A 27,659-nucleotide genomic window follows, 5' to 3' on the forward strand; every position below is an offset into this window, starting at 1 on the left:
ACCCGAAACCTAGTTTGAAAACCGACTATAAAAATCGAATCCTAGTTTGTAACCCTACTTTGGAAACCCTAACCCCAGTTTAAAACCCTACCTAGAAACCCTAACCTTACTTTAAAACCACACTATAAAATCCTAACGTTAGTTCTGTTTACTGCATATAAAATTAATATTTCACTTTAAAAATGAACAAAATTAAACTTTTAAAAATGATAATGATGAAATCATTGATAATTATTGGATCGAAAAAGAAAATTTGTCTGTCCCAGGCAATGAGTGCTCCATTGGGCAGATGGAGCATGTGCGGGCCACCCACAAATCCCTTCTGAACTCCTGCTCATATTTCAAGACTATAGAAATGATAGATGATGGTTGGGATGATCGTGAGGGAGTTGGCCAAGGGTGTAGTTTACGGTATTGGGAGGGGACGTATCACGTGGGTTCATCTAGCACTGCAGGTGTGTCAAAAGGCCAGGAGGGTATTTTTTTGGCTCAGTCCAAAGCACTCGAGTCTCAGCAGTACATCATGCTCGCTCTCCTTCCTCTCCTGTGTCTGATCTGGACTGAAGCAGCACAGGCGTCAGATCCGAGCCTGCCCTTCATGGACTACCTGGACACTGACCACCTGGTCTGCATCAAGTGGGGATTCGATGACCAGCAGGGAAACATCACGTTCAAATTCATCGTCAACACCACCGGCTGGATCGGCTTCGGCCTGAGTCCCAACGGAGACATGATCGGGGCCGATCTCGTCATGGGGGGAGTCGGTCCTGACGGAAACTACTTTAAAGTAAGTCACGGGATTAAAATGAGGCCAGATTTGTTATCTCATGCGAGAGTTTTGCTCCCTGTAGGACTATTATTCCACAGAAAACAGCTACCCCATCGAGGACCAACAGCAGAGCTACACTCTGCTGGCCCTCAATGAGAGCGACGGGCAAACTCTCATGACCTTTTCCAGGGCCTTGCAAACTTGTGACCACCAAGATCTCCCCATCACTGTAAGTAGGACTCCGAATTCTTTTTGTGTCTTCCACCTGTTGAACTAGACATAGCAATCAGAAACGTGAGGAGTGGGAGATGCTTATTTATTTATCCACCCATCCATTTTCCGATCCACTTTATCCCCACAAGGGTCAAGGGGGGTGCAGGAGCCCATCCCAGCTGCCTTCGGGCAGTAGGCGGGGGGACACCCTGAACCGATTGCCAGCCAATTGCAGGGCACACAGAGACGAACAACCATCCGTGCTCACACTCGCACCTAGGGACAATTTCGAGTGTTCAATCAATCAGGCTGCCATGTATGTTTTTGGAATGTGGGAGGAAACCGGAGTACCCGGAGAAAACCCACGTAGGCCCTGAGAGAGCATGTAAACTCCACCCAGGAAGGCCAGAGCCGGGATTGTACCTACGGCCTCTGCACTGTGAGGTCGACGCGCTAACCACTGGATCACCGGGCCGCCCCTTTTATTATGTATAAATATAAATTTTCAGTCAGCTCTTGTCATAAGTGCCAAAAGCAAGTTCTCACTTAGAGTCCGTGTTGTTTGTTGTTTCCCACCATGGAGCTTTCAATTCAGGCATTTTGCAGTTTCATTCTATTGTGTTGAGGACTTAATTGTCCATCGTCGAGCTCAAGTTTCATCTAACCTCAGTTTCTGGGTCTTCTCCTGTTGCAATCCACTGAATACATCCATAAGATGACATTAATTCGTCCAGTGCGACATGAGCGAGCGCCATAGCAACACCGTTTGTTCTCGTTTGAATGTCCGTAATCCAACCCGGTTTTGGTGAAGAAAAGCTTACATGGACGGTTACTTGCTGTTGTCTCACAATGTTGTCTTACAACGGCAATTGTTTTGCAATTTGCGTTCATGCCGTCGCGTATCTGTGTGGAATTTTCAAGGCCCAACCCATGAAGCTGATATATGCTTACGGATTGACGGATGAGATTGGGTTCCATGCGGCTCTCGCCGGTTCCAAAGAACTCAACCTACTGAATTATGTCACCAGGTCTACTGCGGCAAAAGGAAACTACATCAGTGCTACAATGGAAAACGTAGGAATGATGTCATGCTTTCATTCTGACTTTACAAATATAATGTGTGTTGCAAAACATATATATGTGTGTATTATTATTATTATTATTATTATTTCTTCCTTTTTTTTTTTTTTTTTTTTTGCAGATCACTATCCCTCCGCAGGACACTTATTACCACTGCAGGGTCATGAAGTTTCCAACCTTCGTCACCAAGCATCACATAATTCAGGTCACTTGCTTAATATTCATATTTTGAATCCATCATCACTTGTTGAAATATATTGTGGTGCATCAGTCGACGGTTAAAAAAAAAAAGTAGATCACGTTATTTTATTGGATGTTATTGTCAGTGTATTTAGTCATGTCGTAATTATTGGCACCTGTGATTAAGATATATTAAAAGTCTTCAAATAAATTCAACTTTTATTGCTGAAGTATTGACTGTCATATTGAAAATTGTAGAAATGGTTCACCGGATGGAGAATTAAGCTCATCCTATGGCCATCTCAGTCCCCAGACCTCAACCCCATTGAAAATCACTTTTGAAATTTTGGACTGAAATTATTTAGATTGAAGAACTGAATTTAGAAGAAGCAAAAAATTAGATCTTAAGCAGGGGGGGGGCAAGAGTTATGGAGGGCAGTGTCATTCATCACTCGCTTTTATTCTTTTAACACGAATTGGCCAGTCATTAAATATTTTACTTCCAGAAAATAATTGTACCGGTACTACATTCAGACTTTTGTTTTAAAATAAATTTAAAATGTCATTTTCATCATAGTGATAGCTTTATTTAATTTAATTTTAATTTAATTTTATTTTATTTCAGCACTGTTTTAATGACATTTTGGAGTTAATTTATTAGAACTACATGAGTTCATTTCCCATCACATGGTCCATTATGTTTACATTTTACACTTGAACTGAAATTCTTTACATCCATCAAGATTGAATTTGACAAAATGAAGTCGAAAACAACAACAACAACAACAATGTGTTCTTCATGAGCAACGCATTTTCATTTCAGTTTGAGCCGGTGATTGAGAACCGTGATCTGGTCCACCACATGCTGCTCTACAGCTGCCCGTCATCCGTGACGACCGCCTATGACGGCGAATGCTACCAGGGCCACTCGGGGGACCGCTGCTATGCCATTGTTGGCGCTTGGGCTGTGGGAAGCCAGGTCGGGCGTCCACCATGTGAATTTTCTCACGCCTTTCTCCTTTGACTTACGCCATGGTGTGTTGATCAATCCATTCGCCGCCGCAGATCTTTGAGCTGCCGGAAAACACCGGCATTCCCATCGGAGGTGGGGAGGACGTTGCGTTTTACAGGCTGGAGATCCATTACAGCAACCTCAACAACGTATCAGGTACACAACTTTGACAGCAAGTGATGACACGTATGGTGAAGCTTCTGTTTTGAATCTCACTGTAACATCTGGGTTGTTTTTGTGCTTCGCGCCTAAAACTGGTCTCATTCACTTGTCTGTCTATCACAGGCAGAATTGACAGCTCAGGTCTAAAGCTGCACTACACAGACCAACTGCGACCGCATGATGTCGGAATCCTATCCACGGGCGTGTCACCGTCTCGTCATATCGACTACGACATTCCTCCTCGAGACATCTGGGTTGTTTTTGTGCTTCACGCCTAAAACTGGTCTCATTCACTGTTGGCTATTGTCTGTGTACACACAGGCAGGATTGACAGCTCAGGTCTAAAGCTGCACTACACAGACCAATTGCGACCGCATGATGTCGGAATCCTATCCACGGGCGTGTCACCGTCTCGTCATATCGACTACGACATTCCTCCTCGAGCGACTAAATTCCGCACCTATGGCGTGTGTAACACCAGTCTCATTTCTCAGGTGTGTTGTTGTGTCATGCGACTGTCCTGCAGGGTATTTCTACTTTCCTAATTCTACATTTCCACCTATCCAGATCGTCAATCCTGTGCCGGACTTGCAAGTTTTTGCTGTGATGATGCACACTCATACAGCTGGGAGAGAGATCCGAGTGGGACATTTCAGGTAAGAAAAGTGAGATTTGGTCTCGACAACGGCCTTGGATGATGTTGATGATGACAAGTTTTGCGCACTGCGGATAGAAATGGAGAGCAATTGGGATTTCTCGCCATGAATCTGAACTATGACTTCAACCTGCAAGAGATTACCAGATTGGGAAGCATCAAGACCATCAAACCGGTGAGCCCGCCTGCTGGGAGAGATTCCGTCACATGACACTTCAAGTAAAGTAAAAATAAAAACTGACACCCCGCAGAGAATAGTGACGTGAACAACACACCCATCACACAAACGCAATACACAACACTATCAACCATTCCTTAGCTTCCCCTCCAACGCTCCTCCCTTTCACTATTATGGCGCAGCTGCAGATGGGATGTGGTGGCACCTTGATGGCTGCAAAGCCTGCCCACTGCATCTAGGCTGTAATGTTGACTCCCAGTTTTTTTTTTCCAAATCCATACTGTGCTCCTTTTGAAGAAGCTTAGGTTGGGGTTGCTTTTTTTTTTTTTGTTCCTTATGTTTTTTTTTTTTCTTTTCATCTATTTACCATTTCTGTGCCTGCTGGAGAACAAAATCCATCTATCCAGTTTCTACCGCTTATCTGGGGTCGGGTCGCTGGGGCAACAGCTTTAGCAGCGAAGCCCAGGCTTCCCTCTCCCCAGCCACTTCTTCCAGCTCCTCCCGGTGGATTCCGAGGCGCTCCCAGGCCAGCTGAGAGACATAGTCCCTCCAGCGTGTCCTGGGTCATCCATGGGGCCTCCTGCCCAGTGGGACGTGCCCGGAACACCTCACATCCTAATCAGATGCCCGAGCCACCTCATCTGGCTCCTCTCGACGTGGAGGAGAAGCGACTTGCATCTCAGCCCCTCCCGGATGGCCGAGCTTCTCACCTTATCTCTAAGGGGGGAGAAACAAAATGTTATCGAAACGGCAAAGTTTCTCAATAAAAAAAAATTAACTTTGAAGCATAGCAAAGAATTATGTAGTTAAATAGAGTCATTAATTCTTGACTATGTGATGTCTCATCTGCTGCAGGGAGATGATATTGTGGTGGAGTGCTCCTACAGTACTTCGGATAGGACTGGGGCTACACAGGTACGAGTAATTAAAAAAAAATAAAAGACAATGATAACAAGCACATTTTTTTATGAATACTTCCTTTTCGCAGATGGGTTTGGCGACCACGGATGAGATGTGCCTGGCCTTCCTGCTGTTCTACCCCAAAATCAAGATTGTAGCATGTTTCAGCCAGCCCAACATGTCAAACCTAAACCACCAGTGAGAGTCTGCGGCGCTACTTTCTGTTGCTAACAAATATCCACCCGCCCTTCCCAAAACCTCCTCCAAGGCATATGTATCATGGGAGTCTAATCATTGCTATGAATTCCTTACAGGTTCCCTCTGGGAGGCTCTGTTTCAAACCAAGAGGAAATTGTAGAGTATGAGAACGTGGTGAAGAACTTGTCGCAAATTCAGATTTTATTCACAAATGATGTAAGTGCAACTTGGGATGGTTTCTGTTCATGTTAAAACTCCAAGAGACTAGTGGGAAACTTGCACAAATCTCATGCATTACCGTGCCATCGTCATTTTCATAATAATATGCTAAACTAAACAGAGCTAAAATAAATCAAAAATCCACCATTATTTGCTCAGATAATATGTTTGCATGTGTCGTTTTTCATTCCCAAATGATAATGGTAATTCTCAGAATGTACCTCAGTTGTATGACTCGTTGGGATTTGTTCTGTAAAACGTTAATCAGTGAAACAAAATGTGAGAAAATTGTTTGCATATAGTTTTTGTGTGAACTGTAATGTGTAAGTGCTCTCGTTTCTGTTTTTCTGACAGAGCCAGTTCCACGTTAACCCTTACGGTCATGTCAGGGATATGATGGAAACGCGAACTTACCACTGTGAGCACACAGGCAACGGGTCAAGCAAATGCACATCCGGGATTTGGAATCAAGTGTCAGTGCTGGTGGTGCTCGTCTGGATGGCTTCTTCTTGAAGATGCCCTCTCTATTTAGCAACAAAACACAATACTGTATATTTCAATTTGAGGCTATCCATTTAAATGCAATGCGTATTTTATTGTGGTTGTAGTTTGCGATGATGATGAAATGCATTGTATTTTCAAATATTGTGATTGCTATCAATTGGACTACAATATTAATTATGATCACAGGTAGATGAATGATTTTTGTATTGTCTTTCGATTACAGTGAAACTCCTCTAGAACGAAACCTACATGGGCGAAAATACCCCCTAATGTGAAAAAATCTTCATACATTAACATTATTCCCATTCTCCTGCCCCCCATACGACGAAAAAAACACATCATTCCCATTCTCCTGCCCCCCATACGACGAAAAAAAAACCCTGTTGCGAAGACATTCACTACAACGTAGTCTAATCCAACAGCGACCTCTACTGCTTCGTTCGGAAACGGCAACAGCAACCACCACACTGGTTTATATAAAAGACATTATCCAATAAATTGGCATAAGTGAAAGTGAATGCTGATCGTAAATTTCGCAATTTCTTTCCCTTTTTTTTCTTTCTACACTGACAATATGAAGTGTCAAATAAGTGTGTGCTCATACTTATGCACTATTGGAATAAAATTAGAGTACACATACATTTGTGTGTGCATGTACACGTACGTTTGTGTGTGTGTGTGTGTGTGTGTGTGTGTGTGTGTGTGTGTGTGTGTGTGTGCGTGCTTACATCTGATATCAAATTTGCTACAGTGAAAAATATCCCCTGTTGTGAAAAATTTCTTGCTGCAAACACGATTTCGTTGTAGAGGAGTTTCACTGTATTGTCTTTCGATTAATATGAAATATTACATAGGACCAATATAATCATATGAAGTGAAGTTCTTTCTTAATTCAGGGATTTGTTTCAAAAATCATGATACATGTTTGAAGATGATTGCTGAAAACGTGCAAAGACTGACAACTATGTAGTAACTCATTTGTGGAGGTATACTGTGGCATTAAACTGTCCTGATATTTATTTATTTATTTATTTATTTAAAGTTAGATGTGACAGCCACTGATGTGGCTGCTTTAGAGTGCCTTGTTGTCACATTTGAGTGTGTGCACACCATGGAGGGGAAGGTGGAAGAGGAAGGACCAAAGAGGGAGAAAAATGTGAATATTCACTTGACAGGGACGTTAAATAATTGAACAAGATGTGAAATAATTGAACAAATCAGGGTTACTTCCTCTCACACACTCTCATGTCACACATGAGCCCACCAACACAATGGTGATATATAGACATCACACTCCGAAAGTGAATGGATGTTGAGGGTGACCGTCACATGGTTTGATCAACACATTTCTCCCAAATTCCCGCTGGCCATCATGCTCCTGCTAGAGTGTATTTCAGTAGTATCTGTGAATGAAAAAGTTTTTCAGTAATGTACGTGACAGTGCTATAGTAGTGCGTTTGAGTGGTAAAAAAATGGTAGTTTGTGGGTGTTTCTGTAGTACATGTGAGTGTCTTGGTCGAGTGTGAACACATAAATCTAGGAGTGTGTGTGAGCGTTTTAGTAGTGAGTGTGAGCGGTGTCATACTTTCTCTCTGACATTTACAATTTCAAAATGATTGATAATGTGTGTGAGAGCGTTTCTGTAATTTATGAGAGGGGAAATACAGTACAACTGGAGAGTGTATGAATGAGTAGTATGTAAGTGGAAAAATGTTCGCCAGTGAGAGGGAGATAACTGTAATCTGTGCTCTCACACATACTGTATGTCAGTGCGTCATAGATTTTGCTGAGGGAATGAGCTCTCACTCCCACTGGAATTTCGCTGTCATTACAAAACTGAATGGAAGTGGACAGCTTAGCCGGCTGCTAGCTTTCGGCAATGTTGTTAGCATAATGATATCACAGCGGGACAGCGGGGATTTCGCTCGTTTTTATACCGTCACGGAACCCACGAAGCACCGGAAAGGCTACACAGTATACAAAGTCACCGCGCGGGTGAGTGGTTGCCGCACAATCGACAGCTGTGACAATGACAATGTTAGCTCACGCTAAGCTAGTCGAGGTAATATGATGTAAACGCCGAATGTCAACGACACCATATCACTACTGGTGGTTATTTTTATGTGTCGCTCCCTCTCTGGTTATTTTCCTCCTTAAAATACCGGTGTTTTTTTCCACCCTTGGTGGTTATGTCATTATCATTGTGTCATCACAACCGTAAATGAATCGGACTCATAGCCAAGCGTAAACTGCGTAGCAAAGTGATTCACTGAGGAACACGAGTAACACTACGCTGAAAGAGTGTAATGGAGGTTGGATTATGTAATTAGGAGTGTGGCGTTTATAGTTGATGTGACTGAATGGCTTGTTCGACTTAATACATGCAGGATTTTTAATATTCCGAAATACGAAATTGCGTAGCGGGTGTCAGGAATACCGAGGAAAGGCCATTCCGAAATTACGTCTACATAGACAAGATGTAAAAACGTCATTGATAATTTACGTAAATAGAAATCCCGACGTACGAAATCTGCGTAGCGGTGAAACGCAGAAGAAATACAATTTGATAATTTAAGCAAATGTCATTTATCCAACCACAATGTGAAATTATGACCGATTGAACAATCTGATAGAGTTGATCAGAGAGTTCATCTTTTTTGAACCTTCACCACTTTAACATTTATTGGCGATGTCTCCCTCTTCTCCCTGGTATTCACTTTAAATAATGCACCCATTGTTACCCTCCCTGCTCATATTTGTGTCAACGCTCACAAGAACAATTGGATTATAATCCTGACTCCTTTCTCCCTCTTCTGTTTTCACACAGATCATTTCTCGGAAGAACCCAGAGGACGTTCAAGAGGTAAAACATAAAGATTTTTAATCCGTGACATCACTTGTGTAGAAATTACTCATTATTTATTGGGTTGCACTATTATTCCCTGAGACGCATTTCTTTAGAAGAATTTAGACTTTTCACAAAAGATGTCCACTTTGGAATCCACTCTTACACGGAAGCAATGCTAATGCATTCAGCGTGATGCCAATTACTGCCTGGAAGTCTTGAGAAAGGATGATTTCAACAGGGGACTGAGTGATCAAGAAAAGTAGCAACTGGACCCTCGGATCTCGGCTTTATGACTTTTATTTTTTGATTCACACCACCCCATTGTGCTGTCTGTCTCTCAATCTCCAGATCACGGTTTGGAAGAGGTACAGCGACTTTCGGAAACTTCACCACAACCTTTGGCAGCTGCACAAGAAAGTTTGTAGTCAATCGGAGCTTTTCCCTCCCTTTGCAAAGGCCAAAGTGTTTGGTAAGTATGCTTCGACCGAGCTCACTTATAAGTGATTACATTATTATTGACAGTGAATGTAAATTGACACGGTAATTGGCCCCTTTTACATTTTTAATGGCTTCTATCTTGGTTCTCCGATGTCCAAACATTTCGATGTAGGCCTAATGACCTAGAAAGTGATAAGAAGAGTAAGTTTGCAAATAATTAAACCCTGTTTGTTCTGCCTCCTTGTATTTGGTGCTAAAAGTCTGTCCAGTAGTACAGTTGCTTCTTACTCTGATACTACAAATGTACAAGTTTATTCTTGTAACTGTGGCTTTATTTCCCTAATTTCATAATTTCATTATGAGGGTATGTTTTCTTTTTTTTTTTTTTTCTTTTTTGGTGTGGCCCTAAAACCAGCTCTGTGTCTTTCAGTAATGCTGCAATTGATCAAAATAATAACCGAAAACATAATGTCCATTGTTCCAGTAAGAACCAATATCTCAGCATACTGAAACAGCAGACAAAGCCGTGATTCTTGGCTTCTTTCAGTGTGTGTTGGATTTCTTCTGCCACATTCAGGTCGCTTCGATGACTCCGTGATTGAGGAGAGGAGACAGTGCTTGGAGGATCTGCTGCAATTCTCTGCCAACATTCCCGCTCTGTACAGCAGCCAGCACATCCAGGAGTTCTTCAAGGTAAGACGTCTGTGCCAATAAATGCACACAGAACCACAATCCAAAAGCACAATTTTAATACGTGTTGTCCAGGGCGGTGAGGTCCACGACAGCTCGGAGCTCATCGGACCGTCTGAGCCCTTCTCCGAATTCCTGGCTGACACTTTGTCAGACTCCAGCTCGGATGGTAGGTAGTCATATTTACAATTCTTCCCAAGTGAAGCTCCTCCACTCACTTCAATGCATTTTCTTGGCACCAAGTTGCCACAAGATGGTGCCAATACACTGCTTTTATATTCAGGGTTTTGGCCTGAACACCAAAACTCTGGATAGGTGAGTTTCTACACCTGTTGGATTAAAAGAGATCTGATCTTCTGGCAGTGACGATGAAAGTTATGAGATACCCTTTGGCAGAGTCTCATTCTTTAAAGTAAAGTGGACAATTTCCTAAGGCACTGTGACGTGTTGCATTGCAATCTTTTTGGTCTCTGGACACTTTGAGAAGCAAGTTGCCCATTTATAGGATATATTAGAGATGATGTGTGCATAAATACATATACAAAGTTGAAGATATTACAGAGTTAAAGCAAGCAAACTCATTTGTATTATTTAAGTCCCTCACTCCATGACAACTTATAAAGAATCAGATCAAGGAACGGTATTGAATCATTGATTTCTCATCAATTCCCATCAATTTGATCGACACAAACGAACGCAGAAAAGCTAATTTTACTATCCTATTGCTGACATTTGGATTTTTTTCTCCAGTTCAAAGACACCTCAGTTGTACAGAAGATTTGACATTCACGTCCGAGTATGGAGGTAGATATGAGTTATACTTGTCATCGATCGGATTCGAGCTGCTATTTATAGTCAAGTAACGGTAGGTTTCTTCCATCCACACGTTTTTCAGGCCCGTCCAGTGAGAGCAGTGACTTGGTCTCTCTGGCTGTAGACACGGACTCACTGGCTGAGCTCGATGATGGCATGGCCTTGGGCTGCAATTCCCCGAAGCAGCCGCACGGGGGCGCCGCCAGCATTAGCAGCAACAGCAGCAGCAGTCCTCGCTTGCCCTCCGCTCAGGATCATTGCAGCCCACCGTCACCCGCCCTCTCCTCTCCCGGCTCCTTGGCCCCAAAGCCGGAGGTCAGCCGGCCTGGCCGTGGGTCGCTATTCTCCAAGAAAGCCGGCGGCCTCAAGGAAAAGCTGAAGGCCGACTATTTGGACAAAGCCGGCGAGCTTATCCGGGTGGCTGCACAGAAGGAGAAGGATCACGACTACCGGGCGGCGTTCTCCTTCTACCGCAGCGGGGTGGACCTGCTGCTGCAAGGTGTTCAAGGTCAGAGTGCTCGTCCTTTGGCTCCCGTCACAAACGTCAAAACATCTTCTTGTAAGCGAACGAACGTCGCACCACAGGTGAGCCCAGCCCCACGCGGCGAGAGGCAGTGAAGAAGAAGACTGCCGAGTACCTGATGCGAGCGGAGCAAATATCCAGTCAGCATCTTGGCAGCAACATGGGCCAAGGGTCTACCCAGACATTGGTGAGCCGTCGCCAAATATTAACTTGCTCTATTTTTGGAACATTGAATCTCCCTGAATCGCTGTTTGGGTTACAGATGATGGGGGCGCAGTGCTGTTCGTCCACCAGCGGAGAGAGCCAGCCCAGTCTTTCCGATGATCTTGCTGCTTACAGGGTGTTGGGCGTCATCGATAAGGTCATTTGAGTGATGAGCAAAAGGATGCTCAAAAAAATGATTTCTGTCTTATTATTTATAACGGCGTTACTCTATTCGCAGGGTTAGGGACGAAGCCGCGATGCGAATTTCGCTCATAACCGATGCCCACCCGAAAATGTTAAAAATGGCCTCGATTACAATAACCTTAATACAGTGCCCCATGTAGATTTACTGTTCGCTTAGAATGTATACACACATAGACGCGTATGTAATAGTCATTAGTTTGGTCCTTCAGAAATAAATGCAGAGTTGGTGAAATGGCAGGGGTCAAGGTGAAACACTCACGCGCGTGGTCTTCACAACGAGTTCCAACGAGTGCACTACTCTATATTAGTTGAATCATGTCCCGATAAATATGGACAATCTGTCTCCGTGTCTCCTCTCCTCTTTCAACCATCTTTGAGGAGCAAAAAAACATAGAAGATTGACTTGATAATCGAGAGGGATAACGTGTGTGTCCGTGTGTGTGTGTGTGTGTGTATGTGTGTGCGTAACCGTTTAGCAGCAGTTATGACTACCACCAAGGTCAGTTTGGGTTGCTGGTTCTGTCAGCCACCTGCCGGCGAAGCAGCTTCACCACTCAGCCATGAAATGACTTGGCAAGTGGCTCCGAGAGCGGCATACAACACTGAATCAATGATGCTCATCCTACTCGCCGCACACGCAAAAAACCCAAAGGGGAATGTTGACACAATACCGGCAGGCTGTAGATGTGCCTAAGTTCAGCAGTAATTATATTAGCGCCCTGGCTAGCACCACCGCTCTGTTTACTCACATCTCCATTCATATCCATTTAGCCTGCACCTGTTTGGTCCCAGCCAGGGTCACACGGAAAGAACGCACCGGCTCCACACACACACACACACACAAACACACACACACACATGCACACACACACACAACGTACAGACTCACTCACCGGGTCGCGCACATATGCTCGAGATCTCCCCGGAGAGGGTGATGATGGAGCACGAGAGCGATGATGATGTTAGGGACGGAAAAGAGGCGAAAATGAAGATACCACAGAGTGGCACCGCAGCCGTCTTTTTTTTTTTTTTTTTTGGAAATTTTAGCGAAGCAGCTTCACCACTCAGCCATGAAATGACTTGGCAAGTGGCTCCGAGAGCGGCATACAACACTGAATCAATGATGCTCATCCTACTCGCCGCACACGCAAAAAACCCAAAGGGGAATGTTGACACAATACCGGCAGGCTGTAGATGTGCCTAAGTTCAGCAGTCCATCACTTTAAAAGCAGCTTCACAATTCAAGTAATCGCCAAAAATGGTGCCCGCCTTCCCCTCCTCATCTCATCCTTCTGCCTTTCACTTTTAATGGGGACATAGGAGACAGATGGAGAGAGCTCCTCACCCTGCTGCCCCCCCCAACCCCCCCTCCAACGTACAGACTCACTCACCGGGTCGCGCACATATGCTCGAGATCTCCCCGGAGAGGGTGATGATGGAGCACGAGAGCGATGATGATGTTAGGGACGGAAAAGAGGCGAAAATGAAGATACCACAGAGTGGCACCGCAGCCGTCTTTTTTTTTTTTTTTTTGGAAATTGTAATACTGGCGGATAGGGCACGTCAAAGGAAGGACGAGATTTAAGGATGATGTCGGTAACATCTGCTCGCTTCTTGAAATGGTCGACACATGCAAAAAAATGACTGAATTAAAAAAAAAAAAATACAGCATCCTAAATCATCCCAGTGTAAAATAATCAAGAATAATAATAAAAAACACCAAATCTTTAGTTTTAAAGCGTGAGAGATTCTAATGGTTTTATCCTATTTTCTGCATGTAGAAATCTATAGTAGGAACAGCATTTGAATGATTTACATGGCAGCATTAAAATGCGCTTTCACCCATTCACAGTGGACAAAATACATATTTCAAACATATTAAATTTCCAGAGTATGTAGAAAACCACCAAATGATGAATTCATATTTGTAAAGTCATGCCAACTATAATTTAACATCCTGTTAAAAAAAAAAAAAAAAAACATCAAACTAATTGTGTTCTGTTTGTGCGTCGTCAGTCACTTTAAATGTGTTCCATTTGGATTATTCATTTTTTTTTTTTCGAACTGGAAAAAAAAAAGTCAATCCAAGATCAAATCGACCAACGACCACAATGTCGAAGAATTAAATTAGAAATGCTCGGTGTCTTTGCACAATAATTGACTCGCAAACACATTTGTTTGTGCCCATCTGGTCGGCTAATCAGCTAATAATTTTCACCCTAATGTGCTTAAATCAATGTTTTGTGGCTGTGACATTGCCTTGGTAAACACAGCAGGCCCTGAAGGGTTAATCTCCCCTCCAGTGTCATTTAGGGACCAACATTTATTTTTGCGCTGACCCTCTCCTGAGGAATAAGAGCCCGTCATTGAAAACACGGCCGCTATGTCATCTTCATCATGTGTGTGTGTGTTCGTGTTCACGACCTGCCGATTAATGACACTCTTCCATCACAGGTTCTTTTGGTCATGGACAAGAGAACACGAGAGATGTTCGTCATGAAAGTAAGTACGGTATACTGTAGTTTGTGTGTGTGTGTGTGCGTGCACATCCCGCATGGAGGTTGTCCTGACTGTGAGTGTGAAGTGTGCCAGACGCCCCCGTGTGTGACCGCTGTAATTGATTCTAATGGGCCTGTCCCTGTCAGCTCCTCTGCTCTCAGGTGTGAGACGCGTGCCAGATGTCAACGCGCGGCGCGGGCACAGATGACTTCACATTGATTCACGCACGCACACACAAACACACACACACACACACACGCGCGCGCATCTATCGACATATCTGCGGACACTTGCTGCCAGTGTGAACTTAATGTGTGATAGTTGCGGGGCTCTTTGAAAGTCACCCGCACGTATGTAGCTTGATGGGAGCCAGTGACTTTGAGTTGGGGCATAGCTGGCATTAGTGGATAATGGTCGATTTCCCCTTTGCCACACTGCCATCCGCATATACTGTCTTGGAGTCATGACATAATTAACGAGAATGTAAAGAGTTTAGGAGCTTGTACGTCACAAGGAACTCATTGACGGTCCTTCTGGTTTGCGTGACTTGGCCACCGGGTGGCATTATAGTAAGACAAATAAGAGGTTTCAACGCTTTCACAGCTGTAAGTGACTCAGTAAAGTGCAGTGTCATTGGTCGTTTTTCACAGAGGATAAAGAATATATGCCTGTCAGTATCTTTACTTGCTGTACGTTTGTGTTCCAATATCTCTTGCTTCAAGTGTCACGTCGCCATATAAATGACATTTTTTTAGCCCGTCCGTCTATGTTGTCTCCTATGATGTGTTAGCATTAAGCTAGCAGACCTGTCATTCTATTTGTTTTGCTTTGTGAAACCTTGACTGCAAAAAAAAACAAACCAATTTCTGTTTGCCAAACTGCTGCATGTTGTGACCCCAAAATCCACAAATAGACAAATGTATGAACCGTAAATGGTCACTCTCGTTGAGAGGTCACCAACAAGCATCAATAACATGCAGAGCTGTGTCAAGCCAAGCCAATCCGTCTCCACAAATGTCTCCAATCCTCTTTTCCGCCCGCATCAGGGTTTGAGGAAGAGCAGCGACTGCAGCCAACTCAAGAAGAACATCACGCCTCGCTCGGTGCCCCACATGGTGCGACTCAAGAAGCTGATGGACTCCGAGGACACCGTCTTCTTGCTGCTGCAGCACGCCGAGGGTCAGACGCTTTATTTATTTATTTTTAATGCCTGCCTCTTTGCGCTCGCCTTCGCGTGCCCTTGTCCCAGACAGATGTTTGATGGAGATGGCTGCGTGTCACAGGTCGTTATTCTGATACCAGGTGGCGCCACGCTTCATTAGCTATGCCAACACCTGGGCCTCCTTACATCTCTCTCGCGTGAGGCGTGCGGTGCTTCGGAGTGTTGGTGAACACTTCAAATAAACTGAAGACTTTTTTTTTTTTTTTGAAGGTTAGGTAGGGCACCTGGACAACACGTGTAGAACAGGAGAGTAGTGTTTACATTATCAAGAGCCACCTATAAACTATGTTGGTTAACTCAATTATTTGATCCCTTTTAATTAATGAAAATTTATTCATTATCTTAAATAATTGGTTAAGTGGTTGCAAATACAATTCTCAAATCATCCTCCCCCACTGAAAAATTGTTGTAATGTGCATTTTAATGAGGGGAAATATCCCTCCATAATCCATCCATCCATTTTCCGATCCGCTTTATCCTCACAAGGGTCGCGGGGGGTGCTGGAGCCTATCCCAGCCACCTTCGGGCAGTAGGCGGGGGACATCCTGAACCGGTTGCCAGCCAATCGGAGGGTACACCGAAACGAACAACCATCTGCTCTCACACTCACACCTAGGGACAATTTAGAGTGTTCAATCAGCCTGCGATGCAAGTTTTTGGAATGTGGGAGGAAACCGGAGTACCCGCAGAAAATCCACGCAGGCACGCAGAGAACATGCAAACTCCACACAGGAAAGCCGGAGCTGGAATTGAACCCGGTACCTCTGCACTGTGAGGTCGACGCACTAACCACTTGGTCACCGGGCCGCCCTCACTCCATAATATTTACTGTAACTACATAATTCAATAGAATTTTACATAACATAAAAGGAATGACAATTAACTACAACTAAAATGAATTCAACCATTTTTCACACTGCATCACATGAATAGCCGTTGTGCTGCTCATCCCAGTGCGCATGCCTCGGCCATCAGGGAGCAGTAGAAGACAAATGGCTACACTTGTTGAGATGTACCAACTCGTCCGTGCTTATCAGTACGGCACTAATAGCCGTTCTTTGCGGAGGATAAAAACTGTCTGACCGAAGTACTGTACTGTCATATTGTCATACCGTCTATATGTGTACTCCTTCAGTGGTTACTTAAATGGTTTCAGCACCACAACTTAGTTGCCACTGAGCTTTGGCATGAAGCGAGTGGACTGAAAGGCCAAGCTGTGTGGTTGTTTAGTTTGACAGTCAACTTCAACCCGGTGTGGCAAGAAACAGCTTGAAGCTACTTATTTACGCTTTGAAATCATTTTATCTTGGTTTAATTTGAAGAGGGGTGCGGAAACTTTTGAAATCCACTTCAGAAACAAGTTCCGAGACACGTGTTCAAAATTCTATCCCAATTTGTTGCCGTGGATTTATTTTCTGTGCGGTCACATTTTTTTTTTTCCAAACAAGTATAATATAACGGCAAAGGCCCTACAGCTTCAATTTTGAGAACTGTATTTATTTAAACAATAAACCAAAAAAAAATGTACGTCGACTCACCGTTAAGTTGTATTTATTTCCTGACAATAAATCGACTCTACTTTTATTCCTTTTTCCTTGTTCTGCAGGTGGAAAGCTGTGGTCACACATTGGAAAATACCTGCGGAATTCCAATCTGGAGGAGAGCTTTGACATTCCTTTCATCCAGAAGAGCCATACGGTAGCCGTGCACTCGCCGCAATATGCTGCGCCGCAACCTGCTGTGAATTCAGCGAGTTCCAGCTCTGGACCTGCTCCTTGTTTTTCTGATTCTGCGCTGCATGTAAACAAGGAGGTCGATGACCTGGCCGCCTCTCCTTGCAAAAGCGGCCTCTTCGCCAGGCTTCGCAAAAAAGTCCTCGCCCACACAGACTCGGGCGCAACCTCCGAGGAGGAGTGCACCAACAGTTATTTAACACTTTGCAACGAGTACGAGCGGGAGAAAGTGGAGCCGGGCGCTCTCGAGGTGGACGACGATGCGAGTAGCGAGCAGGAAGTGTCGTTTGACGTGGCGACCGGAACGGCCACCGCCTCCTCGCGGAGCCGCTCGCTGCTCAGCAACGACAGCCCGTCGTCGCCCTTTGGCCGTCAGGAGCTCGGCTTTTTCGCAGACCCGCGTGACGGGAGGCGGGATGGTGAGGGGCTGGACCCCGGCGATGCTTTACGCTCGTCGCCATCTTCGGCTGAGCCGCTGTCTCTGGATCAGTCCAAGCACACGCCCATGGAGTTTTTCCGCATCGACAGCAAAGACAGCGCAAGCGAGGTGACCTGCCAAGACTGGGAACAGCAGCAGCAACAGCAGCAGCAACCACCCGCCTCCCAGAAAGTCTTTCGAGATCTTCCCGAGCTGGCTCCGGAAGTCGAGGGCCACAACGCACAACTTTGGGGCTTAGATTATAGCGATAAAGGATCCAATGAGTCAGTGCCGGTCATTTCTTTTAAAGAGGCGGCAGTCGAGGATGAGGGTCATCCGCCGGACCTCTTGGTCAATCTTCCCGTAATAAGCGGGGCCGCTGACTCTCAACAAGAGGAACGGGAAACTTGCATGCTGCATCCGGGCCTTAAGGTCATGACCTCTCCTCAAAGGTCTATCAAGCCGGATGTTTTACAGCTCCCCGGCCAGCCGGAGAAAGAGGAAGAGCAGCAGCCTTCATCTTTGTGTGCAGCCTCTGCAAAATGTGACCCCGGGGTTGCATCTTCATCCGGATCGACCTCCCTCCAGGATGACTCCAGCTCGACTTTGGGACAAAAGGAGAAAGGAAAAATGCCAGTTGAACCCTCATGTCAAAATAATGAGTCTTTGCTCGATGCAGCCCTGCCGGCGGCAGCCTCCCCGAGTGACGAAGCAATGCACACCGGCGTGATGGCAAACGTTGAAGCTCAGGCCCGCGAGAATTCCACGGAGGGCAACGCGGAGTCGTCAGCAGTTCGACCCGACGCAGTCGAATTCGACAACGCAGTGTCGCGGCTGTTCGCGGAGCTGGATGAGTTGTCGCTGGCTGCATCCCGGGCTCGTATTCCGGAGGCGTTCGTCCGATGCTGGGCCGTCGAACTGGTTACGGCGCTGGATTGCCTGCACCAGGAGGGCATCATCTGTCGAGACCTCAATCCCAACAACATCCTCCTCGATCGCCAAGGTGAGATAGCAACGATTGCGCTTCCAGAGTAAAACGCAAAGGGCAAGTTTTCACGACCTTTGAGCCGAGGAACATATTTACCATTAGAAAAAAAAAAAAATCAGGGCATCACACCACCACCGCCGTTTTTGATTATTTTGACAAATTTTTGAAGACCCACAGAAAATTTAGTTCTCTAGCTACTGTGTATAAGCACGGGACCTACCAAAAGAAAGCTTTAACCTTCTTTCATCTGGAAAAAAAACATACATTTCTAAACTATTACCGTTCTTTAGTAAACAGCAGTTGAACATTGGTAAGTTTCTTGAAAATACTAAAATAAGAAAAATTCTGAGAAAAAGAGCATTTTGAGAAAGGATGCATTTGGAGCAGAACATTCACCTTGATGCTAGCCTTTGTGAAACCTGAAATATTCAAACGACGACTTCTGACTCAGTAACAACATAACGCAAAAAAAGGTGACTTTGATTGAAAAATACGTTTATTGCAAGATGAACACTGCTCTGACGCATGACCTATGCACAAAGTTTTCATGAGCGTGGAACTTTGTGCGCGGGTGTGCGCGTGCTCGTCAACGATGAAACGGGGACGTTGTCACCTTTTTTAATTTGAAAAAGCTTTGTTGTAGCGTTAGCTGCCGGTATTTATCCATGTTGTCAACGCCACACTGCTTCCGCACATCACCCCGCGACGTGGGATCGCCATAGGATCTCCGTACCACACCCCACGCCCACTCACACTGCGCGCAACCAAGATCTGATCGAAGCCACTCCTGCCATCTAGTTGTGATTTATAATTCTGAAATAATTCCCACAGCCTCGATAGTGACTGAGGAGGTGCGCGAAGCCCTTTATTCATATTTTTTGCAAGCGTATTTAGAAATTTTGGCACGAAATGAATGAACTATTACTTGACTATCAAATCCACTCTCAGCTCATCGGTACGGCTTATAATAGCCATTCTATGCAGAGGATAAAGATTATATGACTGAGAGTGTTGCCTGTCACCTTAGATAGATAACATAGATGCATTTAGCTAGCAGCCCGAAAGGATAAGCTACGTGATTTTTAAATACACAACCATTACTAACGCTGCAAGCAGTGCCGTAAATAACCTTTGATTTTTATCAACCGTTCCAAAGTGAATATTGAAGTGTCAAAACAATAAATTGTAGACTTGAATTTGGGCGACGGCGACATTGAAAACCGCGCAAAGAAAGATGGGTGAGGTGAGTCGCTTTTGCATAATACACGTGCCCCGCTATTGGCTGGCGACCCCCCCCCACCCCCTCATCAGTCATGATCTCTTCTACCAAAATAAAGGCGAGAGGCGCGTTTTACTGGGTCACAAATTCCTCCCCATTTTCTTCTGTTGTCGTCCCACAATCATCTCTTTGCACCTCGTTATCAACAAGCGTCTAATTAGCTGAGTGGCTGTTTTAGTCTCCCCCGTGGTAATTATTGTTCTAAAGGGCCCATCAACGAAGTAGTGCGGTGCATCATTTTGGCTAGCCCCGGCTAATGGCCGCGGCTACCTAATGACACCATTAGTTCTAATGATGGCGTTAACGGGTAGCCGCTAAGCAGGAGTAATCGCCGAGGCGCTGCGCTTTGAAACGGCTCACGGAGGGGATTGTAAGCTAGCGCAAAAGGAACGGGGCGGGAAGGAAGTGCTTATAAGGTTGGCCAACAATTTGAAAAGTGCAAAAAGTCAGAGTGCCACTTGACTATGTGCGAGGTGCTAAAAAAAAATATATATTTTCCTTTCAGGTCATGTTCAGCTAACTTACTTCTGCAGCTGGAGTGATGTGGAGGAGTCCTGCGACAAAGAGGCCGTCGCGAACATGTACTGCGCACCGGGTAAGACGTTTTATTTGGCATGCCAAAGAGCTCTCACATATTTGTTGAATTACTCACCAAGGGTCCACGAATACTGAAAATCAGGGGAAATTCTGAGCATTTTTTTTTCGTTTTTTGTGTTGAGTGTGTGATAAGTGAATCATTTTAGAATCTGGCATTCTGTTGATTATCCCGTCAGTAACTGGAGTAATTGGATAAAAGTTGATTTTGCATTACCAAACACAATAACAAGTCCGCGTGAGGTGCAAGTATTATTTTTGTCCACTTGCCATCGTCATGTTCCACAATATTATCTGCGACTTTTTAAGCGTGTGTGACTTTGAAAGGCGGGGCCTATCCCGGTGAGTGATGTGGGCGTCAGCGGTTTGAGAAGGTAGACTCGGCTGGCTTTCACGTAGTTTCCTCCAGTCTTGCCACCATCGCGCAAATTTATCTCGACACCGAGTGCGACAACAGTAACAGTCGGCATCGAAAAATGATCCTTGCGTGCGGCCTCGAGTGACTCAAATCATCTTTGCAGCCTTCCTCCACTGACTTCTAAGCGAATTAAGCACGCACGTGAGCATTTTTATCCTTGCCGTCTGTCTTCCGTCTGATTTTCCACATCGAAAATCAGACGGTGATATTTTTTCCAAAGCCTTGGTGCGGATCGAGCAAACCTTGTTGTAATTGTTTTGTCGTCCTCTAAAGGGCGCTGCTGCGCAACGGTGAGGCCAGCTGGGGCGTGCGCGCTCAGGCCCTGTGCTTGTTGCCGCCGGCAGGCTTATGGCAGCTCTGGCATGCTGTTGAAAAGCTGTTAAAAGCAAACGGTTTGCCCCTTAATGAGTGATTCTTCACTGAGCTTTGGCGTATTTCAAATAGGTGACTTCAGACGCACCGAAGTTGAAATTCATGTTTCTTGCTGAAAACACATCACCGCCTTTTTTTCATAACACTTTTGAATTCATTATTGTTCGAGGAAGGTAAGGTGACGCATAATTCATCATCATTTTCTCTGTCACGTGTAAAATGCACACCGGGGCATTTTGTCGGCCATCTAAATGTGTACATTTGTATTTCAAAGTGTTTGAATTTTAAAAGTAGTTCATTGAAAACGGGCAGAAAGTATTTGAAACATTTTTACGGGAGAAATATTGTGAATTGACTCCATAAATACATACAGCAACTTATTTTTTAAAGCTTTAGTAAACTTCACCTCAATCTGGAACAACACGAGACATAAGAGCTTTATTATTTTCTTCTTGTTACTCTTCTGCTTCTCTTTAAAAGGAAAAAAAAAAATCTAAATTGATTTGGAAAAAAAAATACATCCTGTAAGATTATTCATGTAAATAAATCCCTCAACCATAAATATCCGTAATTTGTAAAAAGGCAACCACAATAGATAACCCCTCTGCCAACGGCATCTTCGGGGATGAGGCACAGAATTGATTAAATCACCTAAAGACAATAATCTGAATAATCCTGCGCCTTAATACAATAAAAAAAAAAAAAAAAAAAAATCTCAGGGGTATTGCGGGCCGGATTTGTGCTTTACTTTGTTGATCATATCTTCAGCCAAGATATTTCATTTAAAAAACATGTTTGGGATCATCAGAAAAATCTAAGTTTTGAAGACAACATATTGATCCTAAATTTTGCAGTCACGTTGTAATAATATCCGACACTAGGGGGCGTGTGATCCCTTCTTTACATATATGGCAACGCTTAATCTTTCTGTATGCCTTTTTGGAATCTTTTTTTATTTTATTTTATTTTATTTTTTTTACTCCTGTCTAATATATAAATCTGCATTTAATACACGCATTCATTTCATGAACGCGCTCGTCGTTCCAAGCACCAACTCGCGCGTATGCGTGTGTGCGTTTTATCTTGCCCTTGTTATGTATTGCTGTTTATCCAGACAGGGTCAGCTCTATGGCTTCATTCCTGATGACAGATTTATGACTGTTTGCCAGAGAGCTAGCAGGGGGTCTGCTCTCCGTGCGTTTGTGTGCAGCGCGCTCACATGTATGTATGTGTGAAAGGAGAGAAACATGTTTTTAAAGCGCGCGCATTCACACCCACGCTAAAAAAAAAAAAAAAAAAAAAATCAGGGAGTGGACTTGGAAAAATCCAGTGGCGGTGTATTCATCTGTTTATTCTACCCTTGTGCTTATTTACCTTCACACCATTTAGTCATCGCTACTAAACATCAGATGGCAAATGTTTTGGTTTGTAATAATTAGTCAAACAAAAGCAAAGGAAGGAAAAACAAGCAGTTGAATATATGACGGACAGAAGCGAATTGAATCCTAAAAGGTGATTCATTTTTTTCGACTGAGGCTAGCACAGCTTTTTTATTTTTTAGCGCATCTGTTCCAATTCACATCTTTTTATTTTCTTTTTCATTTTTAGTCCCGACAGTAAACGTCATCGGCCCATTCACATGCAGTACGCAGATAATTAGAATACGATTTTAAAATTAAAGAACCATCAGCAGCAACAACAAAATGAAATGAAAAGCAAGAACCAAAAAAAAGCATCGAAAACTTTTATTTGTTCTGCCTTTGAACACGCATCACTCAGCGTACGTGACATCATCACTCCTTATACTTCCTACATGATGCCTAAGCGCAGCTTTTAATCATTTGAATCTTATCGTCAAATGAATGACTGCTTGGTGTATGCTGAGCATCATTTTCCAAGTTCGTTTTCTCTTTCTGTTGTCATAGAAACAAACAAAACAACAACAACAACTTGAAGAGCCAATCCTCATTTCACATTTGATGGTTGCTGATCTTAAATTTAAGTTTTTGTGTGTCATACAAAGGAAAAATGCATTCAGCGTGTTTCTTTTCTTTTTTTTTTTAGACACACACACACACACACACACACACACACACACACACACACACACACACACACACACACAGTCTTGGCACACGCCATTGTAGTGTAGCCGGCTCCCTCCTTGTACTTCCTACCTGCTTAAACATCGCTTCCGCTTTCTATTGAGCTCTTCGGCGGAGTGTTTGGGGAAGTTGGCCGTGAGAGGAGAAGCGCGAGAGTTCCTTACGGCCCACAGGAGAGACGAGATGCGGTTTGAGATACCGAGCAAAACGTGCACGCTCGCATTGTTTCGTTTTAAAAGGGAACAAGAAGAAGAAGAAGAAGAAGAAGAAGGGGAGGCCAACGAGGCGAACGTGCGGCATTGTTGAACTCTTCTGCATCGCTCCTTTGATTTCACCATCTCAAAGCGTTTGGCGCACATGCGAGTTGAAGGGACAGTCACACTGCGGAAGAGTTGTTTCGCGATGACCTGTGGCCTCTGGACGCGCTTAACCCCCCCCTCCCACACACACACACACACACACACACACACACTCCCCCCTTCTCATCCTTTTTCTCCCCTTGCTCCGTGCCTCGCTCTGACAGAGCGGTAAGTGTAGCCAGCTTCACTGTACTCTCCCTGCAGCTCCTTAGACATTAATCCATTGTGATGACATCGACCTTGCTCTGAGACGCGTGTGTTTGTGTGTGTGTGTGTGTGTGTGCGTGCGTGTGTCCACTATCACCCCCCCCCCCCCACCAACACCCCCCTCCAGCCAGGAGCTACGCAGGTATCACTAGTCCGTTCAATGACGATCTTCTCTCCTTGGCTGTCAAAACAGTAGTCCTGGGGAGCCCCGAAGACTGGTTGCTCAGTTAGCTGTAAGTGTGTGTGTGTGTGTGTGTGTGTGTGTGTGTGTGTGTGTGTGTGTGTGTGTGTGTGTGTGGGCACAGCAGTATCATAGCCCTCTCTAACCTTGGCTGCAAGAGAGCCACACACGGCCCCGCTGAGTTCCCCCGGCAGCCTCCGGGAGACGAGGGGTCTTTGTCTCTCATGTTCCCCCAGCTGAGGAGCCCGATCTCTGGGCACGCACGGGGTCACGGACGCCCCCTGGGTGACCACCCCCAACACCGACCCTTCTCCCCCACCCCCACTCTCTTTGTAGCAGAGCAAAGTTGTGCAGCATGAGAAGCCATCTGGTGCCAAGCGGAGCTGGTAGCATGCATGGACGCACACTTTTTGACTTTGGTAAAAAAGCGGGTGTCACGCTTTTGTGTCTTAGGTGGGCTACACATATACTGATAATGCGACCCAACATGGAACAATTGTTTCTCTCTTCCAATCAGGGGTGTAGAATGAATTTTTCAAACAATTCTGACAAATCCAGAACCATACTCAGAATCAAGCAGGAACCAACCTAAGTAAAAAGCAACATTTTACCGATCGTAAGTGACTTGAAAGTGTCATTTTTTTGCAGTGTCTTTTCTTCCGTGTGTGTACCGCAGATAATCAGAGTATCAAAGCGTTGAAGAATATACACCCACGTGGAAACTGCAGAAAAATCACATCGGAATGCTCCCCGAGGTATGGGGAGGCCGCAGGGTGACAATGGGGGGGTGGCCTTGGGCACCCTTTAGCGCCGCCACTGCTTACGATGAAAGTCTGCAAACACTCGAATTTGTGATGTCGTTTGCAAATCTGAAAATCCAGTTAAGAAGTAACCTCAAGACAAATAAAGGAGAGTTTTTTTTTTTGGAGTGAAAAATGCCAACATGTTGGGAGCGGGCCAAATTTAGATTTTTCGTTTTTGGGTGAAGCCGACTTATGCTGGACGAGTGATTCCCAAAGAACGGGAAAAGATAGAAACACACCTTTTTTTCTCGTGAAAGTAAAATCTCGTCTTTCTTATGGTCGATTCAATGCGTCAAATTCCAGGATGGGGATCGGAGGGTAAATCCTGCTTTGGAAAACAGCTGGCAGTGACGGAGTTGTTGCTGCTCCTGCACTAGTTCAGCAACCTGCAAAAATATGGCCCCCTTTTTTTTTTTTGATGGGTGGTTTGGATTTTCTTTTTGATTTATCAAACCACTTTAAGTTTGTGAATAAATATACAAATATATTTATATAATTTTTTTTTTGATATTTTGTATGTATTTTTTCTCATTTATTTTACAAATTAAGAAGCAACAAACAAATAATTGAACCAATGGGAGCCAAAAGGGAGCCGAGCTTGAAGAACTTTTTTAAAATTTTATTTTATTTATTATTATTATTTTTTTTAACCCTTTTTGTTTGGTTGCTTCACTTAAGCACAAAGCCACTTGTGTGCCTTTTTGGCGGCAGAGTTGCCATTTAAATATTCACCTTCAGAAGTTTTCCTTGCAAAGATCGTCTTAAGTTTTTTTTTTTTTTTTTTTTTTTTCAAATAAAAAGTTCACTTTTTTTTTTTAATTCAAATTAAAAAAACCCAATTGCAAGTTGGGCAACTTAGAGCAAAATGAATTCTTGCCAACCCATGAAATAATGCGGTTTGTCCACAACCAGCCCTCAAGCCAAGCGAGACCCCCCCCCCCCCAACCCCTCCAAACGGCACAAAGAGAACAAAACTCCATTGCGCCATTTGTCCTCTCGTGTCGGCGCTTTTCCATTTCTTGGTGTGGCGCGTTTTGTCTGAATGTGCGTTTGCTTGTTCGAAGGTCGGGTCATGCAGATGGTGTGAAGTTGCGGCACAGACGCTTTCCTCAATTTAACTGCTTTTTTTTTTTATTATGCAAATCACGCTTTTATGAGACACACTCGGCGCGTGTGTGCGTGTGCGCGCGCTCATTTTGAGTCAGTCCGCTGAATTACTGCCTGATTCAAGATGTCGGCCTGGGACCTTGTCGAGTATTTTCAAACTGAAGTAGCCGCCGCGCATTGAGCCGATTTCATTCCATGTTTGAAAAGAACCGCAAGTGAATGATTATTTTTCCTCCGTATGGTTTCCGCCATGACAGGTCGCGCCTTTTCGGGATTCACTCATCGTGTGTTTTTCTTTTCTAGAGGTGGGCGGCATCGGCGAGGAGACGGCCGCGTGTGATTGGTGGAGTTTGGGCGCCATCTTGTTTGAGCTCCTAACAAGCACGGTGAGTCCAAAAAGAGGCCAAAAGTGCTTGTTGATGGTTTTTTTCTTGTTTTTTTTGGTCCCATTTGGTTGCAAAGGTATTGTGGGATGTCTGCAGGTTGATTGGCATTCAGCTGTCACACTCTTTATGGTCTTGCCAGATTGTGTGTGTGTGTGCGTGTCGTTTGTGTGAGCGAGGTGCGTCTTGGCTGCCGTCTCTCGCTCTGGTTCTCCGGGAGCGCCAGGGGTGTCCGTGTGACTTTCTCCCCCAGCTTGAGCTCCATCTGCCGGGCCACGGGGTCAGCCCTCCGCGGGTCTCTTTTCCTGATTCCTGGAGCACCGCCGCAAACCTTAACGTCGGCGTGGAAGGGAAGACCAGTGGGGGGCAGCTCTCGAAAGTGATGATCGCTCGGCCGGACAAAGGGGGGATCGGGATGGCGAGACAGTCCAATTTTGAAGACTGAGGGGTTGCAACTTTTTTGGGGGGGGTCTGGATGTATCTAAAGCTGCCTAATGAGAATACAAAGAGATTTGTATTAAGTCCTCCGTCCAGGTGAAGTACAATTTGAAATTCAACTCCCACAAAAATGTGTCAGTCATTTTCTTTTAGGGGGTCTTCGATTCACGACACAAAGTTTCGTTCCTACGGGGGCCCGAAGACAGAATGCTTTGTTGATCTAAGCAGACAAAGTAAACATTTATCTGGACAAACATTTCGAGGGTCTGGATATCAAACCATGAAATTCAAAACGGTCTGTACGAGCAGCAACCGAGAAACGAGTTCATTGCGTGCCGTTCGTAACCTTGTTTCAGCTTAATGTGAAGAGACTCGCCTCCCAGCGCCGTGTTCTCCTTTTGCCACTAACTTTGACTTTTTTTTTTCTTCTTTTAAACACGTCAATTTAAATTGTGACTTAAAACATTGGCTACAAAATAAAGGGTTCTATGACAATACATCGAAGAAGTCATTCCAATCCAAGAACACCATTTCATTCAAAAACACAATTGGAACATTTTCGCATACCTGTAAAATGTAATAATTTTTGGCATTGGTTGGGCATTATTATTCATGGCAGCATTTATTTGAAATCCGCATAAATCAGATATTGACCGGTGAAATTGAACAGTGTTTAACATTGGAGGTGGCACACTCTATACACACACACACACACACACACACACACACACACACACACACGCACACACACACACACACACAC

The 27,659-nt window shown here is 44.5% G+C and overlaps 2 protein-coding genes across 4 annotated transcripts in view; both read left to right on the top strand.

Annotated features, from left to right (window-relative positions):
• The first annotated feature begins 314 nt into the window (after positions 1-314).
• LOC109516703 (DBH-like monooxygenase protein 2 homolog) lies at positions 315-6,291 on the top strand. Of its 2 annotated transcripts, XM_019871445.1 has the most exons (14): positions 315-455; positions 570-787; positions 852-998; positions 1,904-2,056; positions 2,184-2,267; positions 3,066-3,221; positions 3,308-3,410; positions 3,738-3,910; positions 3,984-4,072; positions 4,150-4,246; positions 5,105-5,164; positions 5,238-5,347; positions 5,464-5,563; positions 5,921-6,291. In XM_019871445.1, the coding sequence occupies exons 1-14, from the start codon at positions 356-358 to the stop codon at positions 6,077-6,079; spliced, it is 1,749 nt and encodes a 582-aa protein (XP_019727004.1). In that variant the 5' UTR covers positions 315-355; the 3' UTR covers positions 6,080-6,291. The 2 variants fall into 2 exon arrangements, with proteins under 2 accessions (XP_019727004.1, XP_019727003.1); XM_019871444.1 differs by having other exon boundaries at positions 315-787.
• Positions 6,292-7,784: 1,493 nt separating this feature from the next.
• The window catches only part of rps6kc1 (ribosomal protein S6 kinase polypeptide 1), a 23,277-nt gene continuing 3,402 nt past the window's right edge, over positions 7,785-27,659 (top strand). Inside the window, exons 1-14 of one of the 2 annotated variants that reach the window (XM_019871546.1) lie at positions 7,785-8,065; positions 8,898-8,933; positions 9,267-9,387; positions 9,934-10,049; positions 10,122-10,215; positions 10,797-10,850; positions 10,942-11,367; positions 11,445-11,569; positions 11,645-11,743; positions 14,245-14,292; positions 15,336-15,468; positions 17,118-18,665; positions 20,435-20,524; positions 26,379-26,461. In XM_019871546.1, the coding sequence (XP_019727105.1) occupies positions 7,865-8,065; positions 8,898-8,933; positions 9,267-9,387; positions 9,934-10,049; positions 10,122-10,215; positions 10,797-10,850; positions 10,942-11,367; positions 11,445-11,569; positions 11,645-11,743; positions 14,245-14,292; positions 15,336-15,468; positions 17,118-18,665; positions 20,435-20,524; positions 26,379-26,461 (3,174 nt within the window). In that variant the 5' untranslated portion in view covers positions 7,785-7,864. The remainder of the gene's footprint in view (positions 8,066-8,897; positions 8,934-9,266; positions 9,388-9,933; positions 10,050-10,121; positions 10,216-10,796; positions 10,851-10,941; positions 11,368-11,444; positions 11,570-11,644; positions 11,744-14,244; positions 14,293-15,335; positions 15,469-17,117; positions 18,666-20,434; positions 20,525-26,378; positions 26,462-27,659) is intronic. The other variant, XM_019871547.1, reaches the window with a different exon arrangement.

Source organism: Hippocampus comes, unplaced genomic scaffold (genome assembly GCF_001891065.2).
Source record: "Hippocampus comes isolate QL1 unplaced genomic scaffold, H_comes_QL1_v1.1 scaffold100, whole genome shotgun sequence".
NCBI lineage: Eukaryota > Metazoa > Chordata > Actinopteri > Syngnathiformes > Syngnathidae > Hippocampus > Hippocampus comes.